The 18,152-nt window shown below is 39.0% G+C and overlaps 2 protein-coding genes across 2 annotated transcripts; both read left to right on the top strand.

Moving 5' to 3' along the window:
• The first annotated feature begins 3,431 nt into the window (after positions 1-3,431).
• On the top strand, positions 3,432-11,880 carry LOC137943139 (uncharacterized). Its single transcript, XM_068788833.1, has 10 exons — positions 3,432-3,552; positions 3,628-3,845; positions 3,979-4,874; positions 4,968-5,667; positions 9,390-9,624; positions 10,088-10,201; positions 10,319-10,536; positions 10,676-10,806; positions 10,896-11,570; positions 11,664-11,880. Exons 1-10 carry the CDS (start codon positions 3,432-3,434, stop codon positions 11,878-11,880), a joined length of 3,525 nt encoding a protein of 1,174 aa, XP_068644934.1.
• Positions 11,881-11,883: 3 nt separating this feature from the next.
• On the top strand, positions 11,884-12,348 carry LOC137943138 (protein NRT1/ PTR FAMILY 5.9-like). Its single transcript, XM_068788832.1, has one exon. It carries the CDS (start codon positions 11,884-11,886, stop codon positions 12,346-12,348), a length of 465 nt encoding a protein of 154 aa, XP_068644933.1.
• The last annotated feature ends 5,804 nt before the right edge of the window (positions 12,349-18,152 follow it).

Below are 18,152 nucleotides of genomic sequence, written 5' to 3'. Positions count from 1 at the left end.
ATTATCTACATGTAGAGCCACAAAAGAGAACATACACGTGAGGGGGAGTGTTAAGGAATAGTCCCACATCGATTAGTGAGTGTAAAGATCTTGAGTTTACTAATGGGGGAAAGAGGCTTCCTAAGTTGACTAGTCATTTTGGGATGGGCCTTAAACCCAACTTCAGATAATAGAGATAAAGATAAAAGGTGATTGAAACAGAGACATACTCAAGTGTGATTGAATTAGAAGACATATAAAGAAGACTAATCCCAAATTCAAGCAATGACTTGAAAAGAAAGGTAGTCTCATCTCATTAGTTTGTTGTGAATCTAATATGATTATGTTTCTTATAACACTTGGTGGATTGATTATGCCTATTCCACCTTAACAAGATCTTCAAAACTCAATTAGTCCAAGGAAAACCTGTTGACTAAGAGGGCCATTTCTTGCCCACCTTTGCCTATTCCACCTTAACAATATCTTAACTTTTGAATACATTATAGAGTCCTCTACTCATGTCATTTTTTAATACATTAGAGTCCTCTACTCATGTAGGTAAAGAGTTTTTCATTAGATCAAAATACTTTCTTACAACAATTCTATGCCTATTTATAGGCATATAATCCGAATTATATCTCGTAGAGAAGAATTTTATTATGGTAAGGTGGAATTCTTGAGGATGCAGTGTGACGGAGGAAAGTGGTTCATCTGACTAGCACGTCCTATAAGAAGGAATTATTGAGGATGATGTGTGATGGAGGAAGGTGGCTCATCTCACTAGGACGTCCTATCTCTATCCTATTAAAAAGTGCCTTATTCAAGAAAATATCTAACTAATGTTTCAAAATAAAAGTCTCCTCTCAATCCATTCCCCTTTTTGAAATAATGAATATTTATTTTTTAGAAATTAGACGTTAAAAATTGCATAAAAATGGAAAGCAAAATTAGATGACTGAACTGGTTTTCTTTTGAACCCACACTGAACCTATTTGTGTAAAAAATTGAGGAAGAACCACAACAAGTGGTAAGCTGATAGGTAGGTCTGATTGGATTTTTCATGTGGATTATGCATCAAATTTGGATCTATAAGGCAATACATTGCTGATAGTGGAGCTGGATGAGGGGTAAAAAGGTAGATTTCCTCGAGAAATACACTCACTAATTTGGAGTTGTGCAACGGATGATGGATTGGATCTGAACCCACTCGCTAGATCAACGCACTAGTTGAGCATTGCAAACCCAGTATCATTGTATCAGGCTTGTGTTCAGTTGGTGCACTAGAACCAGTTTCTAAACCCGAATGTGCAAGCCATCATGGTTATTTAGGCGAGTCATATTGGTACGTCATCTACCTCTTGATGAACCATGTATAAGTGAAGGAGAAGTTGCAATTGAAATTTCTTTTTTGATGGTTGTTAATAAAATAAGAAGGGAAATGATTGGATTTTAATTTTCGTTCAAATGGTTCCTTCAATTTTAAAAGAAAAAACAAGACATGAAAAAAGCAAAGCGTTTCTAAATATGTCTTTTTTTATAGTGAAAATTTGAAATTAAGTAAACGAAAAACAAAACACGAAGAGATTTTATATCTTTCATCCTTAGAGCTTAATCTACAAACAGGAAGAGAGAGGGAGAGTTTTTCATTAAGTTAGAACTATTTCTTATGACTATTCTATTAATAAGTAAATTAGAAATTATTAAATCATACACATCGATGAGATTGGATCCACAATGATGAGATGCAATGTAGAGATTGAAGTACTCAGAAATTAAGTCTGACTGCCTATTGGTCAGTATTGTTTGTCATACGTTAACTGAATCGTTTCTTTGAGATGACAATTTGATGAATTCAGTTAGAATTCAATTGTTTCCGCCCCTAAATTAAATACGTATAGAATAGAAATGAAGAATAATATTGTCGTGATTATTATTGATCAGGTGTAAACTATTTATAGAATTACACAGACTGTAGGTGATTAAAATTTTACAATTTGAGTTTGCCTCTAATGCAATCACTAGTTATCTTTATCTCTATAATTATCTTTATATTTATCACTATTTTTATCTTTATCTCTGTCATGCCCCCGCAAGATGGAGCTCCGAGATGAGAGTCCCATCTTTATCTTCAAAAAAAGGAAACGTGTTCTTGGAAATGGTTTGGGGTGGACGGAATCGCAACGTTCGCAACGTCCAGATGAAGAGCAGTGGCATTGGAGGTGGCTAGGGCAGACAAAAATGCATTGTCTGAAGGAAGAGCAACGACATTAGAGGCGATTGGAGCGGACGGAATCACATCGTCAAAACGAAGAGCGAACGGAATTGCATCATCCAGTGGAAGAGTAGCGACTGAAATAGATAAAATTGCATTGTCCGGATAAGATGAAAGGGTACTTCAGTGAGGTTTTTTTTTTAATAAAAAAATTCACAAGTGGGAAGTTGGGGACTTACGCTAGCAAATGATTTTTTTGGACTTTGGTCTTTGATTGCTGAGACGTGCTGAGGGGAACAACACTAGGCAGCACCGGCTGGTTGGGGCGGTCGGCACTGTAGCCGTCGAGGTGAACGGCGACGACGACGACGGTGGTTGCAGTTGATCGATGATGGAGGTGACGATTTGGCGACAAGCTTGGCAACGGGACGATGAATCGAGACCAACAGCGGTAGAGAAGGCGATGCGCGGGGTGATTTAGGTGTGGCAGTGGTGGCGATCGGTAGGTGGCAACGGGGTCGACTGATTTTGCCGGGAAATCGGCAACGAAAAAAGAGAGAAGGAAGACCGAGGATTTTTGTGTGGCGCCAACTTGCTGGGGGTTGTCGGCGTTGTCGTCAGAGGGACGAACGGCGGTGACAGCGAGGAGAGCATTGATCGTGATGGCGGCAGCGAGACTGAACCGCGACGTGAGGAGACTGAAAGAAGCGTGGGGAGTTTTGTGTTGCGACACCGTCAAGCGTGGTTGCCGACAAAGGAGACGGTAGTGGCATTTTTTTTTTTTTTTGAGAATATCTCTAGAGAGATTGCTCGAAGAAGAGGAAGAGAAAAAATACCAAGGCGGCGGCAATGACCTGCGGTGATGGAGGCTAGGCTTCCGATAAGGATTTCTAGCGATGGCAAACTGGTTCTGATTAATAAATCAGGAACTCTGATACCATATAGAATATAAGAATGAAGAATAATATTTTCGTGATTATCATTGATAAAGTGTAAAGTATTTATAGAATTACACAGAGATTGTAGGTAATTAAAACTTTAAAATTTGAGATTGTCTCTAATTCAATCACTAGTTATTATCTCTATGATTATCTGTATCTTTATCACTATCTTTATCTTTATCTCTATCAATATTGTCTTTTTGATTCTTCTAACTTTTCTTCAACCAACCCAATCTCATATATATCATCACTCACTTGTCGCAGAATCTCAGGAAGTTGAGCGTGGGAGAGATCTAGAAATGGCAACACAAGTTCTGGACAATCCAAAGATTGGAGGACGATTGAAGACATATGTTCGTGAGCTTAGAGAAGAAACCAATAAATTTATGAGTGCCTGGCGAGCCAGTTTCTTCATCTTGGGTAATCCAAACTAATGTTTGTCCAATAATTTGCACGACAGTTCATGATGTGCGTTTGTTCTCTGGTTCATGGCAGGTGTGGTCAGCAGTAACAGTTTCGTCGAGTACACAATTGTTGGAAACTTGATTGATTTCATTACGAGTATTCAGAAGAAGAAACTTGCCCCTGCTGCCGCCACCATATACCTCACCAATGGCATGTCGTCCTTCCTCGACATTTTAGGAGCCTTTGTTTCGGATGCTCGGATTGGTCGTTACTATGTCATCCTCATCTCCATCACTTCCTACATGGCTGTGAGTTAAGATTCTTTAGACTTCTGCTTTAATTTTTGGAGAAGTTCTCACATAAAATAAACATTCACAATTTAGAAATTTTTCTTAGATGCACATCTCAGAGCAAATAATAACCTGGCTTAAATTGTTGCAGGGTATAGGTGTCTTCGTACTTTTGGTCTCACTGAAACTACCTGAACTTGTTAAAACAATCGTTTTCTACATAGCATTGCTTCTGATTGCAGCAGGCACATGTGGACAAGGCCACACTCTCAGAGAGTTTGGGCTTGATCAATTCAAGAGCCGCCGTTATGTGGACAAAACTAAAGCTAGGATCCACAACAGAGTATGGTGGTACCTTGGAAAACTGGTAGGGGTAGTTACTGGCATCACAACTAACAGCATTCTAACCAAGAAAGCCACTGATGATGATGATGAAAACCAATATTGGAAATCAGCCGGTATATATTCCCTCCTAACCATGGCCGTCACGTTTCTCTTGTTCTTGTCTGGAACCCTACTTTACACCCATGTTAAGCCAGGAGGCAGTCCCCTTACCCGTATACTGCGTGTTTTTGTTGCTGCTCTGCGGAACAGACGCCTTCATTGCCCTGATCATGCTAATGAATTATACGAAGAAAGGAACTTGCAGGATGGAGTTCTCGTTTGTGATCCCCAAGGAAATGCAAATGAACCTATCAATGCAAGTCAATTGATAGAGGATCAGCAGTTGCTCCAAGAAAATCTCCCTGACAATAATCCGAGCTTAAGAGAGCAAATTGGAGAAATTGCCTTGGAAAAAATGTTAGAACTGTTAAGGAATAGTCCCACACGGATTACAACTTCACAAGGCCCAGAGGAACTACAAGAGAAACACGGTGAGGAGGATCAAGAAGATGTCCTACTTTCTAGGGATAAAAAAGGAGACGTTGCCCCTGCTGATGCGGGTTCATCCAGTAATGTAAATCCCCCGGAGGATGAACCACATTTGGTGGCCTTCGAATCCAAAGATCCAGTACTACATCGGTTGCCTCACACAGAGGGTCTAAGGTGATTTTTCTCTTTCTCTCAATTGACCAAATCAGCTCTTCTCTCTCTAAGACTATCATACCAACTGTTCATTTTATTTGAGAATAATTTCAGGTGCCTGGACAAAGCTGCGACGATAGACCCATGTCAAGATTTACAGGAATTAGTAAGAAAATGGAAGCTCTGCACTGTCACACAGGTCGAAGAGAATAAGGTTCTCTTACGCTTGTTTCCCATATGGGCAACATTTCTCATTTTTGGAGTTGTATTACAATTGGGTAACTCCCTCTTTCTTGTGCAAGGAGGTACCCTTGACAACCAACTTAGTCGGCATACGGTGGTTCCTCTTACCGCCCTTTTAGCTGTTTCAGGCTTGTCAGATGTGGCAACCACTCAGTTTCTTCTGCCTCTGCTAAACCGGGTGTTGAAACTGGATAAAGGGATTCCTCCAAAGGTTAAGATCGCAATAGGATTGTTCATCTCCATACTGTGTTGCATAACAGCTGCCGAGGTGGAGGCTCATAGGTTGAAGGTAGTAGAGAAAAATGACCTCATCAACGACCCATATGAAATTGTCCCCATGAGTATCTTTTGGTTATTTCCTCAGTTTATCCTACTGGGAGTTATGGATGGGTTTGCTGGTGATGGCCTCGAAGACTTCTTCGACGATCATGTTCCCACCGAAATGAGAATTTACAAGAACTTATCTTCTGAAAGTGTGTTCGGTGCAGGAAGCCTACTGAGTGCCCTGCTCGTCGGCATTGCAGCAGAGACCAGCAAGCTCACAGGAAGACGAAGCTGGTTCAAGGACAGCGTAAACACTAGCCGGCTGAATTACTTTTATTGGCTAATTGCCATACTCGGTGTCATCAACCTCTTGTGCTACGTTTTTGTCGCAGTTAAATGTAGCCCGAAAAAATTTCGGAGGCAAGAAGAAGATGAAGAGAAGCCTTTGAAGACGAAGAGAAGATATAAAACTGTCTCCTCTACTATCGTTAACGGTTTATTGTACTGGTTTTTTTAAGAGTTTGAGTGAAACAAGAAGTTGTAGTACTATTCAACTGAGTTGATTGAACCATGACATCAAAAGAACGCCCGAGTTGTCATTGAAAAATCTATGATGATCTCATCGCTTATATGATTGGGTATTTAAGTATTTAAGGTTGTTGAAATTATGTATGATTGAATTTTATGAATTTTCCTGTTTTATTTAGTTCATACTGGATTATTTGAGTATTTAAGGTTGTTGAAATTGAGGATTTGACATAATTTATGCATGATTAAGCATTTTGAAATTCCAGGTTCTGCTTCCTTTATACTGAATTTATTGGGTATTGAGTAGGATTATTAAAATTGAGGGCTTGAAATAAATTATGCGTGGTTAAGTTATGTGAAATTTCAGGTTTTATTTAGTTTATGCTTGGTTAGCTGGGTACTAAGTTTGGGTTGCTGAAAGTTTAGGATTGTGTAAGTTCAAAAATCTCATGTATATTGAGTTTGAACCTTAAAGACCAATGGTCTGATTTTAGATTAGGGCTAACAGGTTCTAAAACTCATGTTTCATTTCATGCCAAGCATGATTAAAAGGATATCGAATCCGATTCCTGAAATTGATAGTTCCAATTTAGATTAGAAATAGTTGAGCTCTGTGAATCCGTATTTCATTTTGGGTGAGTAGGAGTAGAATATTTATACACTTAAAAAAAATTGAAAAAATTAAATGACATAGCTTGATGATGTTTTAATATATTTAATGATATGGCATCTTACATGGGTGATGACATGTCAAAATAGTGATATGGCAGCGTAATCGGTTGAGTATTTTTCTAAATAAATTCAAACTGTCGTTATTTATTTAATTAATTTTTAAAAATTGGGTAAAAACCTAAAAGTTTCATAATATATCTATTTGGAACTTTCCCCGGAAAGGCAATTAAACCTGTTTCTCCTTTAATTTGATCCAAAAAAATTTAGGAATCACATTCAGTTGCACTTGCACGCTACGTCAACAGAAGAACACACCGAATCATGCTACACGGAAAAATTTTGGTATCAGATTCAGTTGCACTTGCACGCTATCCTCCCTCTTACGCATTTATGCTGCCGGAAAACTTTGGTTTGCGTGTCTGCGTCAAGCTTTGCAACGAGAGACACTATTAAGGATGACTGCACGGCGGTACTGACATAAAGAATATTTTATTCGATTGGTCTCTGAGTGCTTGATGAATTTCCGCACAGATGTGCTATTGCAGGAGAAAATGAGTCTGTTATACGTGAAACCCAGAAGTGCAAGTAATTGCACCGGTTAATTCCTTCTATTGATCCAGGTTATCGTTTCTCCACAAGACAATGAGATATGCCTCAATCTTGTTCCTAATGTAACCGGCGACAGATAGGAGTTTGTTTTCGGTGTTCTTCCTTGTTATCTACCCAGCTGTGGCTGCCTCTGTTGGTCCGTCATTTTTGCTATTCTATCGTTCGATCAGATATACCCGACTATCGTGATAGGGTTCAGCTTTACTGGTGATCAAGCTTTAACTGCGTCTCTACTTCCTTTCCAATAGGTTTCTGTTGGACCGATTTCATTAATCTTTAAGGTGTGTTATGTATCTCACGTAGGAAGGTAGGAAGTTGTAACTTCTCTCTCCGGCGAGGACATCTGAATGGACAAGATACTCTTTTTAATTTTTTAAATTTGATCGCCATAGCTAAAGGTAATTTTTTATGCTTCCGTTTATATTTTAATTATGAATTTCATGATTTATGATAGAAATTCGTTCCTTAAATTTGATATTAGAGCTACCATTTCAATTCTAGAAAAAAAAAAATTGAGCGAGCTCTTTGTATGAGGCTCAAGCTCATCTTAAAAAAATGTTGTCTTGTGATAAAAAATGTTGTGTCCTGTGATTAAGCCTGGGTGCTGCGTGAGGCTGGTTTGCATAGCCAGCCGACTCACGACAGTGAGATGCCGAGATAGGCGTCCAGTGCACCGGTGCTTGTGCACCAGACGCACCGACGATGCACTGTGTGCCGGAGTCTATTTTTCGACCAACGCGCGCGCGCATATCTCCTCTCCCAGAAATAAAAATGTCGAGCTGGGTGCGTTGCCGTCGAGCGCCTTTTGCCTCTGAGGAAGTCGTCGCGCCGGAGTCAATGTAACAACGGGATAGCTGAGACCGACGCGATGTGCGCCAGAGTTCGGTATGCTCTCGGCGGAGCACTGTCTTGGCCAGGAACGCCGGTTTCGTACTCTCCGGTTATCCCGCAACGTTGCGAGCCAGAGCACCGACCGTACTCTTTGTGTGCGTCGGAATACCATCAGATATTTATCAAGTTTCATAATGGGAAGAGCATCCGTAGATCCATTCCTGTACCAAAGTAAATAATATCTTCAGTATCAGTTTGAACCAAAGTAAAGTAATATCTTCAAGCTATTCAGAATCAGTTCGAGAAGCTATTCAGAATCAGTTTGAGACTTTTGACAAGGTATTAATAAGTACCCCGATAACCAAAATGTTTTCCATGAAATTTACCAGTACCAAAGGTGTGCGTGGGCACATCATGTAGATGCTGGATATAGCCACAAAACTGAACTAGAAGGAGATTGATATGTTCAAGTCATTTTTTATTCACTTCATCCTTTACTCATATTTGTTTGAATACGGACCCTTCAAGATCTCTTATAACACAAATAAGGAAAAATTGTCGACTAACAACTTTTGACCATGTGTGTGCAAGAGGAAGGGAGCTTGAATCAGGAGAGGATTGAAAGTGCACATTTGACGACTCATTGGAAGAAGCCACTTAAGAAAGAGAAGGGAAAAGTGTCAATTAATCAAGTTAATAAAGGTGATGTGAAATACTTCTTTGCAAGAAGAAAGTGTGAAGTTAGGTGCAAAACCCTTCCCAAAATTACTAGGCATCTTAGGGAACCTCTTTCCTAATTAATAAACTCAACATATGTTCTCACTAATCCATGTGGGACTATTTCTTAACACCCCCCTTCTGTGACCCAACTTCACACAATATCATAGTAGATACTTATATGTGGGCCTCCACCCAAATTATCCACATGTAGAGCCATAAAAGAGAACCTACACGTGAGGGGGAGTGTTAAGGAATAATCCCACATGGATTAGTGAGTGTAAAGATCTTGAGTTTACTAATGGGGGAAAGAGGCTTCCTAAGTTGACTAGTCATTTTGGGATAAGCCTTAAACCCAAGTTCACATGATAGAGATAAAGATAAAGATAATGATAGAGATAAAGATAAAAGGTGATTGAAATAGAGACATACTCAAGTTTTAAGTGATTGAATTAGAGTTGCAATCACCCATTGTCTTTGTTGTAATTCTATAAATAGTATACACCTAATCAATGATGATTACAACAATACTATTTTACGTTCCTATATTCTACAGAAAAGACATATAAAGAAGACTAATCCCAAATTCAAGCAATGACTTGAAAAGAAAGGTAGTCTCATCTCATTAGTTTGTTTTGAATCTAATATGATTCATGTTTTGGCGAGCGGCAGGAGGCAGCGGGGTCGACCGATTTCGGCAGGAAATCGGCGACGACAAAAGAGTGGAAGACTGGGGGTTTTTGTGTGGCACCAGCTAGCTGGGGGCTGTCGGCGTTGTGGTCAAACGGACGAACTGCGGTGACGGCGAGGAAAGCTTTGATGGTGATGGCGGCGACGAGACTGAACCGCGACGAGAGGAGACTGAAAGAAGCGTGGGGGGTTTTGTGTTGCGACACTGTCGAGTGTGGTTGATGGCAGAGCGAACAGTGGTGGCGTTTTTTTTTTTTTTTTTTTGAGAATATCTCTGGCGAGATTGCTTGAAGAAGAGGAAGAGAAAAAATACCAGGGCGATGGCAATGACCTGCGGTGATGGAGGCGGCTTCCGATAAGTATTTCCAGCGATGGCAAACTGGTTCTGATTAATAGATCAGGAGCTCTGATACCATATAGAATATAAGAATGAAGAATAATATTGTCGTGATTATCATTGATAAGGTGTAAACTATTTATAGAATTACACAGAGATTGTAGGTGATTAAAAATTTAAACTTTGAGACTGTCTCTAATTCAATCACTAGTTATTATCTCTATACTTATATGTATATTTATCACTATCTTTATCTTTATCTCTATCAATACTATCTCTTTGATTCTTCTAACTTTTCTTCAACCAACCCAATCTCATATATGTTATCACTTACTTGTCGCAGAATCACAGGAAGTTGAGCATGGGAGAGATCCAGAAATGACAACGCAAGTTCTGGACAATCCAAAGATTGGAGGACGACTGAAGACATATGTTCGTGAGCTTAGAGAAGAAATTTGTAAATTTTTGAGTGCCTGGCGAGCCAGTTTCTTCATCTTGGGTAATCCAAACTAATGTTTGTCCAACAATCTGCACGACAGTTCATGATGTGTGTTTGTTATCTGGTTCATGTCAGGTGTGGTCAGCAGTAACAGTTTCGTCGAGTACACTATTGTTGGAAACTTGATTGATTTCATTACGAGTATTCAGAAGAAGAAACTTGCCCCTGCTGCCGCCACTATATACTTCACCAATGGCCTGTCGTCCTTCCTCGACATTTTAGGAGCCTTTGTTTCAGATGCTCGGATTGGTCGTTACTGTGTCATCCTCATCTCCATCACTTCCTACATGGCTGTGAGTTAAGATTCTTTAGAAACAAGCTTTTGCTTTAATTTTTGGAGAAGTTGTCACATAAAATAAACATTCACAATTTCGAAATTTTTCTCAAATGCACATCTCAGAGGAAATAATAACATGGCTTAAACTGTTTCAGGGTATGGGTGTCTTCGTACTTTTGGTCTCACTGGAACTACCTAAACTTGTTGAAACAGTCATTTTCTACATAGCATTGCTTCTGATTGCAACAGGCAGATGTGGACAAGGCCACACTCTCAGAGAGTTTGGGTTTGATTAATTCAAGAGCCACCGCTGTGTGGACCAAACTAAAGCTAGGATCCACACCAGAGTATGGTGGTACCTTGGAAAACTTGTAGGGTAGTTGCTGGCATCACAACTAACAGCATTCTCACCAAGAAAGCTACTGATGATGAAGACGAAAACCAATATTGGAAATCAGCCGGTACATATTCCCTCCTAACCATGGCCGTCACGCTTCTCTTGTTCTTGTCTGGAACCCTACTTTACACCCATGGTAAGCCACGAGGCAGTCCCCTTACTCGTATACTGCGTGTTTTTGTTGCTGCTCTGCGGAACAGACGCCTCCGTTGCCCTGATCATGCTAATGAATTATACGAGGAAAGGAACTTGCAGAATAGAGTTCTTGTCTGTGATCCCCAAGGAAATGCAAATGAACCTGTCAATGCAAGTCAATTGATAGAAGATCAGCAGTTGCTCCAAGAAAATCTCCCTGACGATGATCCGAGCTTAAGAAAGCAAATTGGAGAAATTGCCTTGGACAAAATGTTAGAACTGTTAAGGAATGGTCCCACATGGATTACAACTTCACAAGGCCCAGAGGAACTACAAATAAAACATGGTGAGGAGGATCAAGAAGATGTCCTACTTTCTACGGATCAGAATGGAGAGGTTACCCTTGCTGATGCTGGTTCATCCAGTAATGTGAATCCGTCGGAGGATGAACCACATTTGGTGGCCTCCGAATCCAAAGATCCAATACTACATCGGTTGCCTCATACAGAGGGTCAAAGGTGATTTTTCTCTTTCTCTCGATTGACTAAATCAACTCTTCTCTCTCTAAGACTACTATACCAACTCTTCTTTTTATTCGAGAATCATGTCAGGTGCGTGGACAAAGCTACGACGATAGACCCAAGTCAAGATTTATGGGAATTGGTAAGGAAATGGAAGCTCTGCACAGTCACACAGGTAGAAGAGACTAAGGTTCTCTTACGCATGTTTCCCATATGGGCAACATTTCTCATTTTTGGAGTTGTATTACAATTGGGCGACTCCCTCTTTCTTGTGCAAGGAGGTACCCTCGACAACCAACTTAGTTAGCATATGGTGGTTCCTCTCACTGCCCTTTTAGCTGTTTCACGCTTGTCAGATGTGGCAACCACTCAGTTTCTTCTGCCTCTACTAAACCGGATGTTGAAACTGGAGAAAGGGATTCCAAAGGTTAAGATCACAATAGGACTGTTCATCTCCATATTGTGTTGCATAACGGCTGCCGAGGTGGAGGCTCACAGGTTGAAGGTAGTAGAGAAAAATAACCTGATCAACTACCCATATGATATTGTCCCCATGAGTATCTTCTGGTTATTTTCGCAGTTTATCCTACTGGGAGTTATAGATGGGCTCGCCAGTGATGGCCTGGATGACTTCTTCGACGATCATGTTCCCTCCATAATGAGGATTTACAAGCACTTATCCTCTGAAAGTGTGTTCGAAGCGGGAAGCCTATTGAGCGCCCTGCTCGTCGTCATTGCAGCCGAGACCAGCAAGCTAGCAGGAACACAAAGCTAGTTCAAGGATAGCGTAAACACTAGCCGGTTGAATTACTTTTATTGGCTAGTTGCCATACTGAGTGTCATCAACCTATTTTGCTACGTTTTTCTCGCAGTTAAAGGTAGTCCGAAGAAATTTGAGGGGCAAGAAGAAGATGAAGAGAAGATATAGAACTGCCCCCTCTACTATCATAACTGTTTATTGGACTGATTTCTTTTTAAGAGTTAGAAATAAAAGACGAGTTGTATATTCGACTGAGTTAATCGAACCATGAATTATTAATTAAATAATATCTTTAGTCGATAATTTAAGGTATTAAAAATATTATAGAAAAAAATAAATTAATAAAAAAATTATTATATTAAATAGAAGGTAATGAAATGTGTAAGATTTTTAAAACCAGAATTTTTTTTAAATAATTAATTATAAAATAACTTAAATGAATAGTAAAAGAAAAATGAGAGAAAAAAGTGTGCTACTTGTGTGCGTTGATGACGTGACATAATGACTTGTTGTACACATGTCTTATGTTGTGGCGATGTGATGACGGGACATGATGTGTTGTCTTGGACCGTACCTTATGAAGTTGATTAGTCAAAGTTGATATTTATGTTAAGTTTTAAATTTATTTATTTTTTCTAATATTTATTAAAAATGTGTAATTTAGTAAAAATTCTTATTTTTACTTTGGCTAATTTTTCTATTGGACAAGATTTTGCTTTGACCGATTTTCTTGCATTTCACTCGTCATATGAAACAATAGGAAAATCAGTTATAGTATTTCAGTTTATACAAAAAGTAGAATAATTTAATAAACAATAAAAAAAGTTAAAGATTTGGTGTGTGTTATTAAAAAAAACCCCACTTCATTGCTTGATTATTTTCTATATTTAGTTTATATTAGGGTAATAAGAAACTCATTTTTCTATATTTTTTAAAGTCAAAAGAAATCAAATGAATTTTAATAAAAAAAAATTCAACTAATATTTTTTTTATTTTCTTTACATTTTACTAAGGGCATGGTGGAATAAAAGAGAAAGAGAGGGGGTACTATGGTAAATCGATGAAATAGAAAAGGAAGGGAAGGGGGGGGGAGGAGATCGTGAAGGTTCATTCGATTTCGAGAGGAAGGGAGAAAAGAAGAAAGATAGAGAGAAAGGAGAGAGGGGGGTGTGCGACGGAAGGAAGAAGATAGCGGAGGAAACTCTGTCATCCCCCTTGCCCTTCTCTTTGAACCCTTCTAACTTTTTGCTCCTCCCCTTTTGATTTTCGGAATGAGAAGCCTTATCGTTCCTTAGGTTAGATGATACCTGTTCTTTCACTGGTTTTAAAGTTTTGAAATTTTGTATATGATAAGTTCGAAACCGAGGTGCCTCTTCTCAATTTAGTGGTGTCGAGTTTTGTATTTTTGAGTTGATGATTCTAATTTAGATTAAAACTAATTGGGTTCTTAAATTTCGTATTTTGGATTTGATTAAGTATGAAAAGAAGCATAAATTAGGTTAAGCATTTGAAATTGATGTTTCCAATTCTGATTTAGGGTAAATGAGTTCTGAAGATGCATGTTTGTCTCGATTTAAGCTTGATTAGAGGTAGATTAAGTTTAGAATTTCGAAATTGAAGTTCCTAAGTTTTGAAATGTCACGTTTCGTTTAATTTCAGCATGATTAGAAATAGCTTGGGTGGGTGTATACAAATTCTCCTGAGTTGGATTAAGGTTAATTTGAGTTGTAAAATGTCATAGTCTGTTTGATTTAAATATGATTAGAACTAGATTGAGTTCAAAACTATGAAATTGAAGTTCTTAAATTTGGATTAAGTTTGAATTGGTTCTACATATCATGCTCTGAAATAAATTATGCGTAGTTAAGTTTTGTGAAATTTCAGGTTTTATTTAGTTTTTTGCTTTGTTTGCTGGATTCTACCACGAACACCTAAGGGCCACCCTTCAAGGTCACCTACTCGCCTCGTTCTGCCTCCATCTCCTTTACTGGATTTCATCCTCTCCATAAAACGGCTTCTTGGGCGGTGGTGACCTCTTGGCTCCGAGTTGCTTCAGAAGCTGAAAAATTACAGCACGCATTGGCTCCTTCTCTTGTTTCTTCAACCCAGTGATACTTTACCTGATCATAAACTCTACTATTTTGTATGTTTCAAGCTATAATCTCGGTAGCTCTTGTATCTGCGTCTGAATGTAACTAAAAAATGTAGATTTTTCTCCACGTGCACGAGATAAGCAAGAACCTTCTTCGATATTTCAGAATTCAGTTATTGGTCAGGTAAGCTTATCCTACTTGAAGAATGTGGATATAGTCGACAAGTATTCCTTGGACTAGATTGAGTTTCGAAGGACCAGAGACTCATAAATGAAATGGACACACCAGAGAAGAACAAGAAGATTGAAAATTACATTCCGGCTCTTCAAAAACATGAAGAAATAAGAATGGAAAATCTTAGCATGATAATAAAATTCGCATTTGATTAAATGGGTGTGGACGTAAGAACAAGTATAAAGATTGAGAAAGGAACAGTGTGTTTTTCGTTTTTTCTTTTTAATCCGTAGTTGAGCATATATCTTCTGTTGACATGCTTGTAAGTGTATCTTCGTCCTTCGGTGGAAAAATCAGGAAAGATAAGGAGATTAAGATAGTTAGTGAGAGGAAGAGATGGAAAGAGGAGTCAGGGCGATGACACAGCGACCGGTGGGGAGGAGTAGAGGTGAAGAGATAAGGAGATTGGCGTGGCGATGGTGCCTGTGCGTCTCTGTCGTCTGTAACCGCACAGACCCACTTAAAACGTCCCCTCTTCCCACAGCTGACTGCGAGCTGCTGCTGCGTATTAATTTCTTTCACGACAACAATCCATTTCTTTCACGAGTATAAACAAAAAAGGGAAAATTCCTTCAAAATATTTAAAACCTTCCCAAACTGTCCTCCGTTTCAAGCCTGCGAATTCCTCTTTCTATATACTTTTTTACGATTTTGTAGTTTCTGTTTGTCTTCGTCTCTTCTCAGCTTGTCTTCTCTTCTCTTCCTTCCTCCAAGTGACAGAGTAGAACTTATCTCAAGTATTCCAGTATAGATGCAGAATCACAGTGGATACTTACAGAGGCCAATGGGTTATGCGAATGGGATTCTTATGGAGCGGACACGGGCCCCTCTCGATTCCGCGAGCCTTGGTTCTCTTCTTCTCTCTCAAAGGGTCATAATCATATACCCAAGAAGCTTCTCCCTCTTGCTCCCTGGACAAGTCGAGCATTCTTCTTTCGCTTGACGGGTATAATGACAAACACCAGAAAACATGAAATCCAGGGCATCGTCTTCCAAATTTTATTATTTACTGGGACCAAGAGAAAGATAACAAATCGTAGCGAGTAACTGTACTTCCGTTTCAGAGATAGGCTTCTTTGTTTTCAAGTAAATTCTCTTTGGATGCGTTTCTTACTCTCATTGTAGTTTCTGCTTGGCATCTTGTTCACGTATAATTGAAGCTTTTCTGTCATTTCAGCAGTGTAAAAGAGCTGGACTATAAGCAGAAGTTGATCTCGGGTAATTTAACGAAGATACATATAGACAAAAAGGAAAATGACGCAGGACCCCTGCCCAAAGAGGAATCTGGTTAGCACTGTTTGGAGCCACGAACAACGAATGGCTTCCAATGTTTGGACGGTTAGCCCGGCATTTTCCATTTTTCTCTCAAAAGCACGAGGCTACATAACTTGCTCTGTCACCCATCACTCTCTTTTATGCAAGAAACAGATTTTCCTTGTGTGAACAGAATCGTTGCCGAAGGAGGGTCCATCCGCTGTTATATCAGCCAGAACAGACGTGGTGGAAAATAACAGCAAATTCCTCTGTAGAACTTGCTTACAGTAGATTGATTAATAAATTAATCTCTTTTTCGAGAGTTGTTTCCGTATGAGAAGAAATCATCTCATCTTGAGATATATAACAGATCTTAACAATTAGTGAAATCGGGTCCAACAGAAACCTGTTGGAAAGGAAGTAGAGACGCAGATAAAAGCTTGATCACCAGTAAAGCTGAACCCTGTCAGGTTAGTGGCGTATATCTGATCGAACGACAAAAATAGCATAAATGACGGTGACCAACGGAGGCAGCCAAAGCTGGGTAGATAACAAGGAAGAACACCGAAAACAAACTCGTATCTGTCGCCGGTTACATTAGCAACAAAATTGAGGCATATCTCATCGTCTTATGCAGAAGGAATTAACCAGTGCAATTAATTGCAGTTCTGGGTTGCACGTATAACAGACTCAATTTTCTCCTGCAATCGCACATCGGCTTGCCGTCTTCAACCTAACGTCATTATCTGGGGAGACTCTATATCATGACAAGAAAAAAATGGATGGTGGCCGTGAGTGCGTAAAACTGAGCAGAAAGCCGAATTTGACACAGATGTTGAGATAGAACTTCATCACATGATTGCGATGGTTAAGAAACGAGTAAATGGAATGAGCTGTAATACGAAAATAAGGCAATTCCATTGGCCAACCTGAACCTCCATTAAGCAGATTCTCCGAATTCAGAACCAGTATTGAGACAGAGAGAGACAGTGAGGCAGCCAACGTGAGAAACGAGCGGCGCCGCCTTGTTGGCGATGACGCGTACTATCGACCCGTATCGACCGTTCATCGGCGTGGGAGCGAGTATTGACCGGTCCATCACAGTGTCTGATGGGAACAGGACGCGCATGACGTGCCCCTTTTGAGTAACTCGCGTTCTGGTCCGTCCGTTTGCCAGCCCTCTCCCTACCGATATTTTTTCATGTTTTCTTCCGTTTCTCTGCTTTTGTTTCCCTTCAGAACAGAGAGCGTCCTCGACTTTGGACGTGACAGTCCGTACGTTACATGAAAGCTTGATCCATACCTTGTTAAGTTAAAAAATTAGTAACATATTATATACTTTTTATTTATTGTTAGCGTTTCTGAAAAAAGCAAAATCGTAAGTTTGACCTCTAACCACCCGCCAACCCAAACCGCGTCTCTTCCCCTGTGATCAGACTGGATTCCGAACTCTTATTTGTGCGCTTTCCGATATCCAAAATTACTTAAACTATTTTTAAATTAAAAAATTTCTCTAGTCGGTTCGTTTAAATTAATAAGCCGAACTCTATCGAAACCAGGTTTGGTTCGTCGGTGAAGTGAGTTGGGATCGGTACCAAGATGAGGTGGAAAACTGTATAGAAAATTTTTGAATAAATATTTAACAGTTGATGTTGTAATACTTTTAGCATAAAGTAATTTTTATTGCAATTTTGTGTTTGATATTTTATTTGATTAAAAATTTATCGATAAGTATAATAATATATTAGATTGATTATTAATTTTTATTTATTTCCCTAGAAGAGGCAATAAAATGTCCATTTAACTTTCCTAAGAAATTTTTAAAATATTTCTTGTAATTTTCTAATAAGTTACTAATAGTAATAGAATTTTATTTAAAGGTTTTTTGGGGAATATTTATCATAGGAAAATATTTTTAGTTTTTCCTAGAATATAAATTTACATCTAGGAACAGTAATGAGGCTATAGTAAATTTATGGCCAGATTCAAAAATTACAAACAAGCTAGATAACAATTGGAGTAAAAAAAATTAATATCGGTGTGTGTTAATTCATTATTGAAATTCAATCTTGAACCTCCCCTATCATTCTTTTTTTTTAAATGTATGCATAATTTTATATATAATTTATTCGAAGCCACCCCTACGTGCGAGATCATAAACAAGGAAAAAAAAAAACTCTTTGTAATGTTGAAAATAACTTTTTAGTAGAAATATAGTGACCATTAGTGCCTCATGTT

The sequence above is a fragment of the Aristolochia californica genome, unplaced genomic scaffold (assembly GCF_029961685.1).
Source record: "Aristolochia californica isolate CCGP_79_NKW_82.1479 unplaced genomic scaffold, dmAriCali1.0.hap1 SCAF_10, whole genome shotgun sequence".
In the NCBI taxonomy this organism is placed as follows: Eukaryota; Viridiplantae; Streptophyta; class Magnoliopsida; order Piperales; family Aristolochiaceae; genus Aristolochia; species Aristolochia californica.
This window is presented reverse-complemented; position numbering and strand designations above follow the sequence as displayed.

Coding starts and splice junctions, on each gene's coding strand:
- LOC137943139 (XM_068788833.1), top strand. CDS start 3,432: ATGGCAACACAAGTTCTGGACAATCCAAAGATTGGAGGACGATTGAAG. Junction 3,553..3,627: donor AGCCAGTTTCTTCATCTTGG/GTAATCCAAACT, acceptor GGTTCATGGCAG/GTGTGGTCAGCAGTAACAGT. Junction 5,668..9,389: donor GAAGCTGGTTCAAGGACAGC/GTAAACACTAGC, acceptor GGCGAGCGGCAG/GAGGCAGCGGGGTCGACCGA.
- LOC137943138 (XM_068788832.1), top strand. CDS start 11,884: ATGGTGGTTCCTCTCACTGCCCTTTTAGCTGTTTCACGCTTGTCAGAT.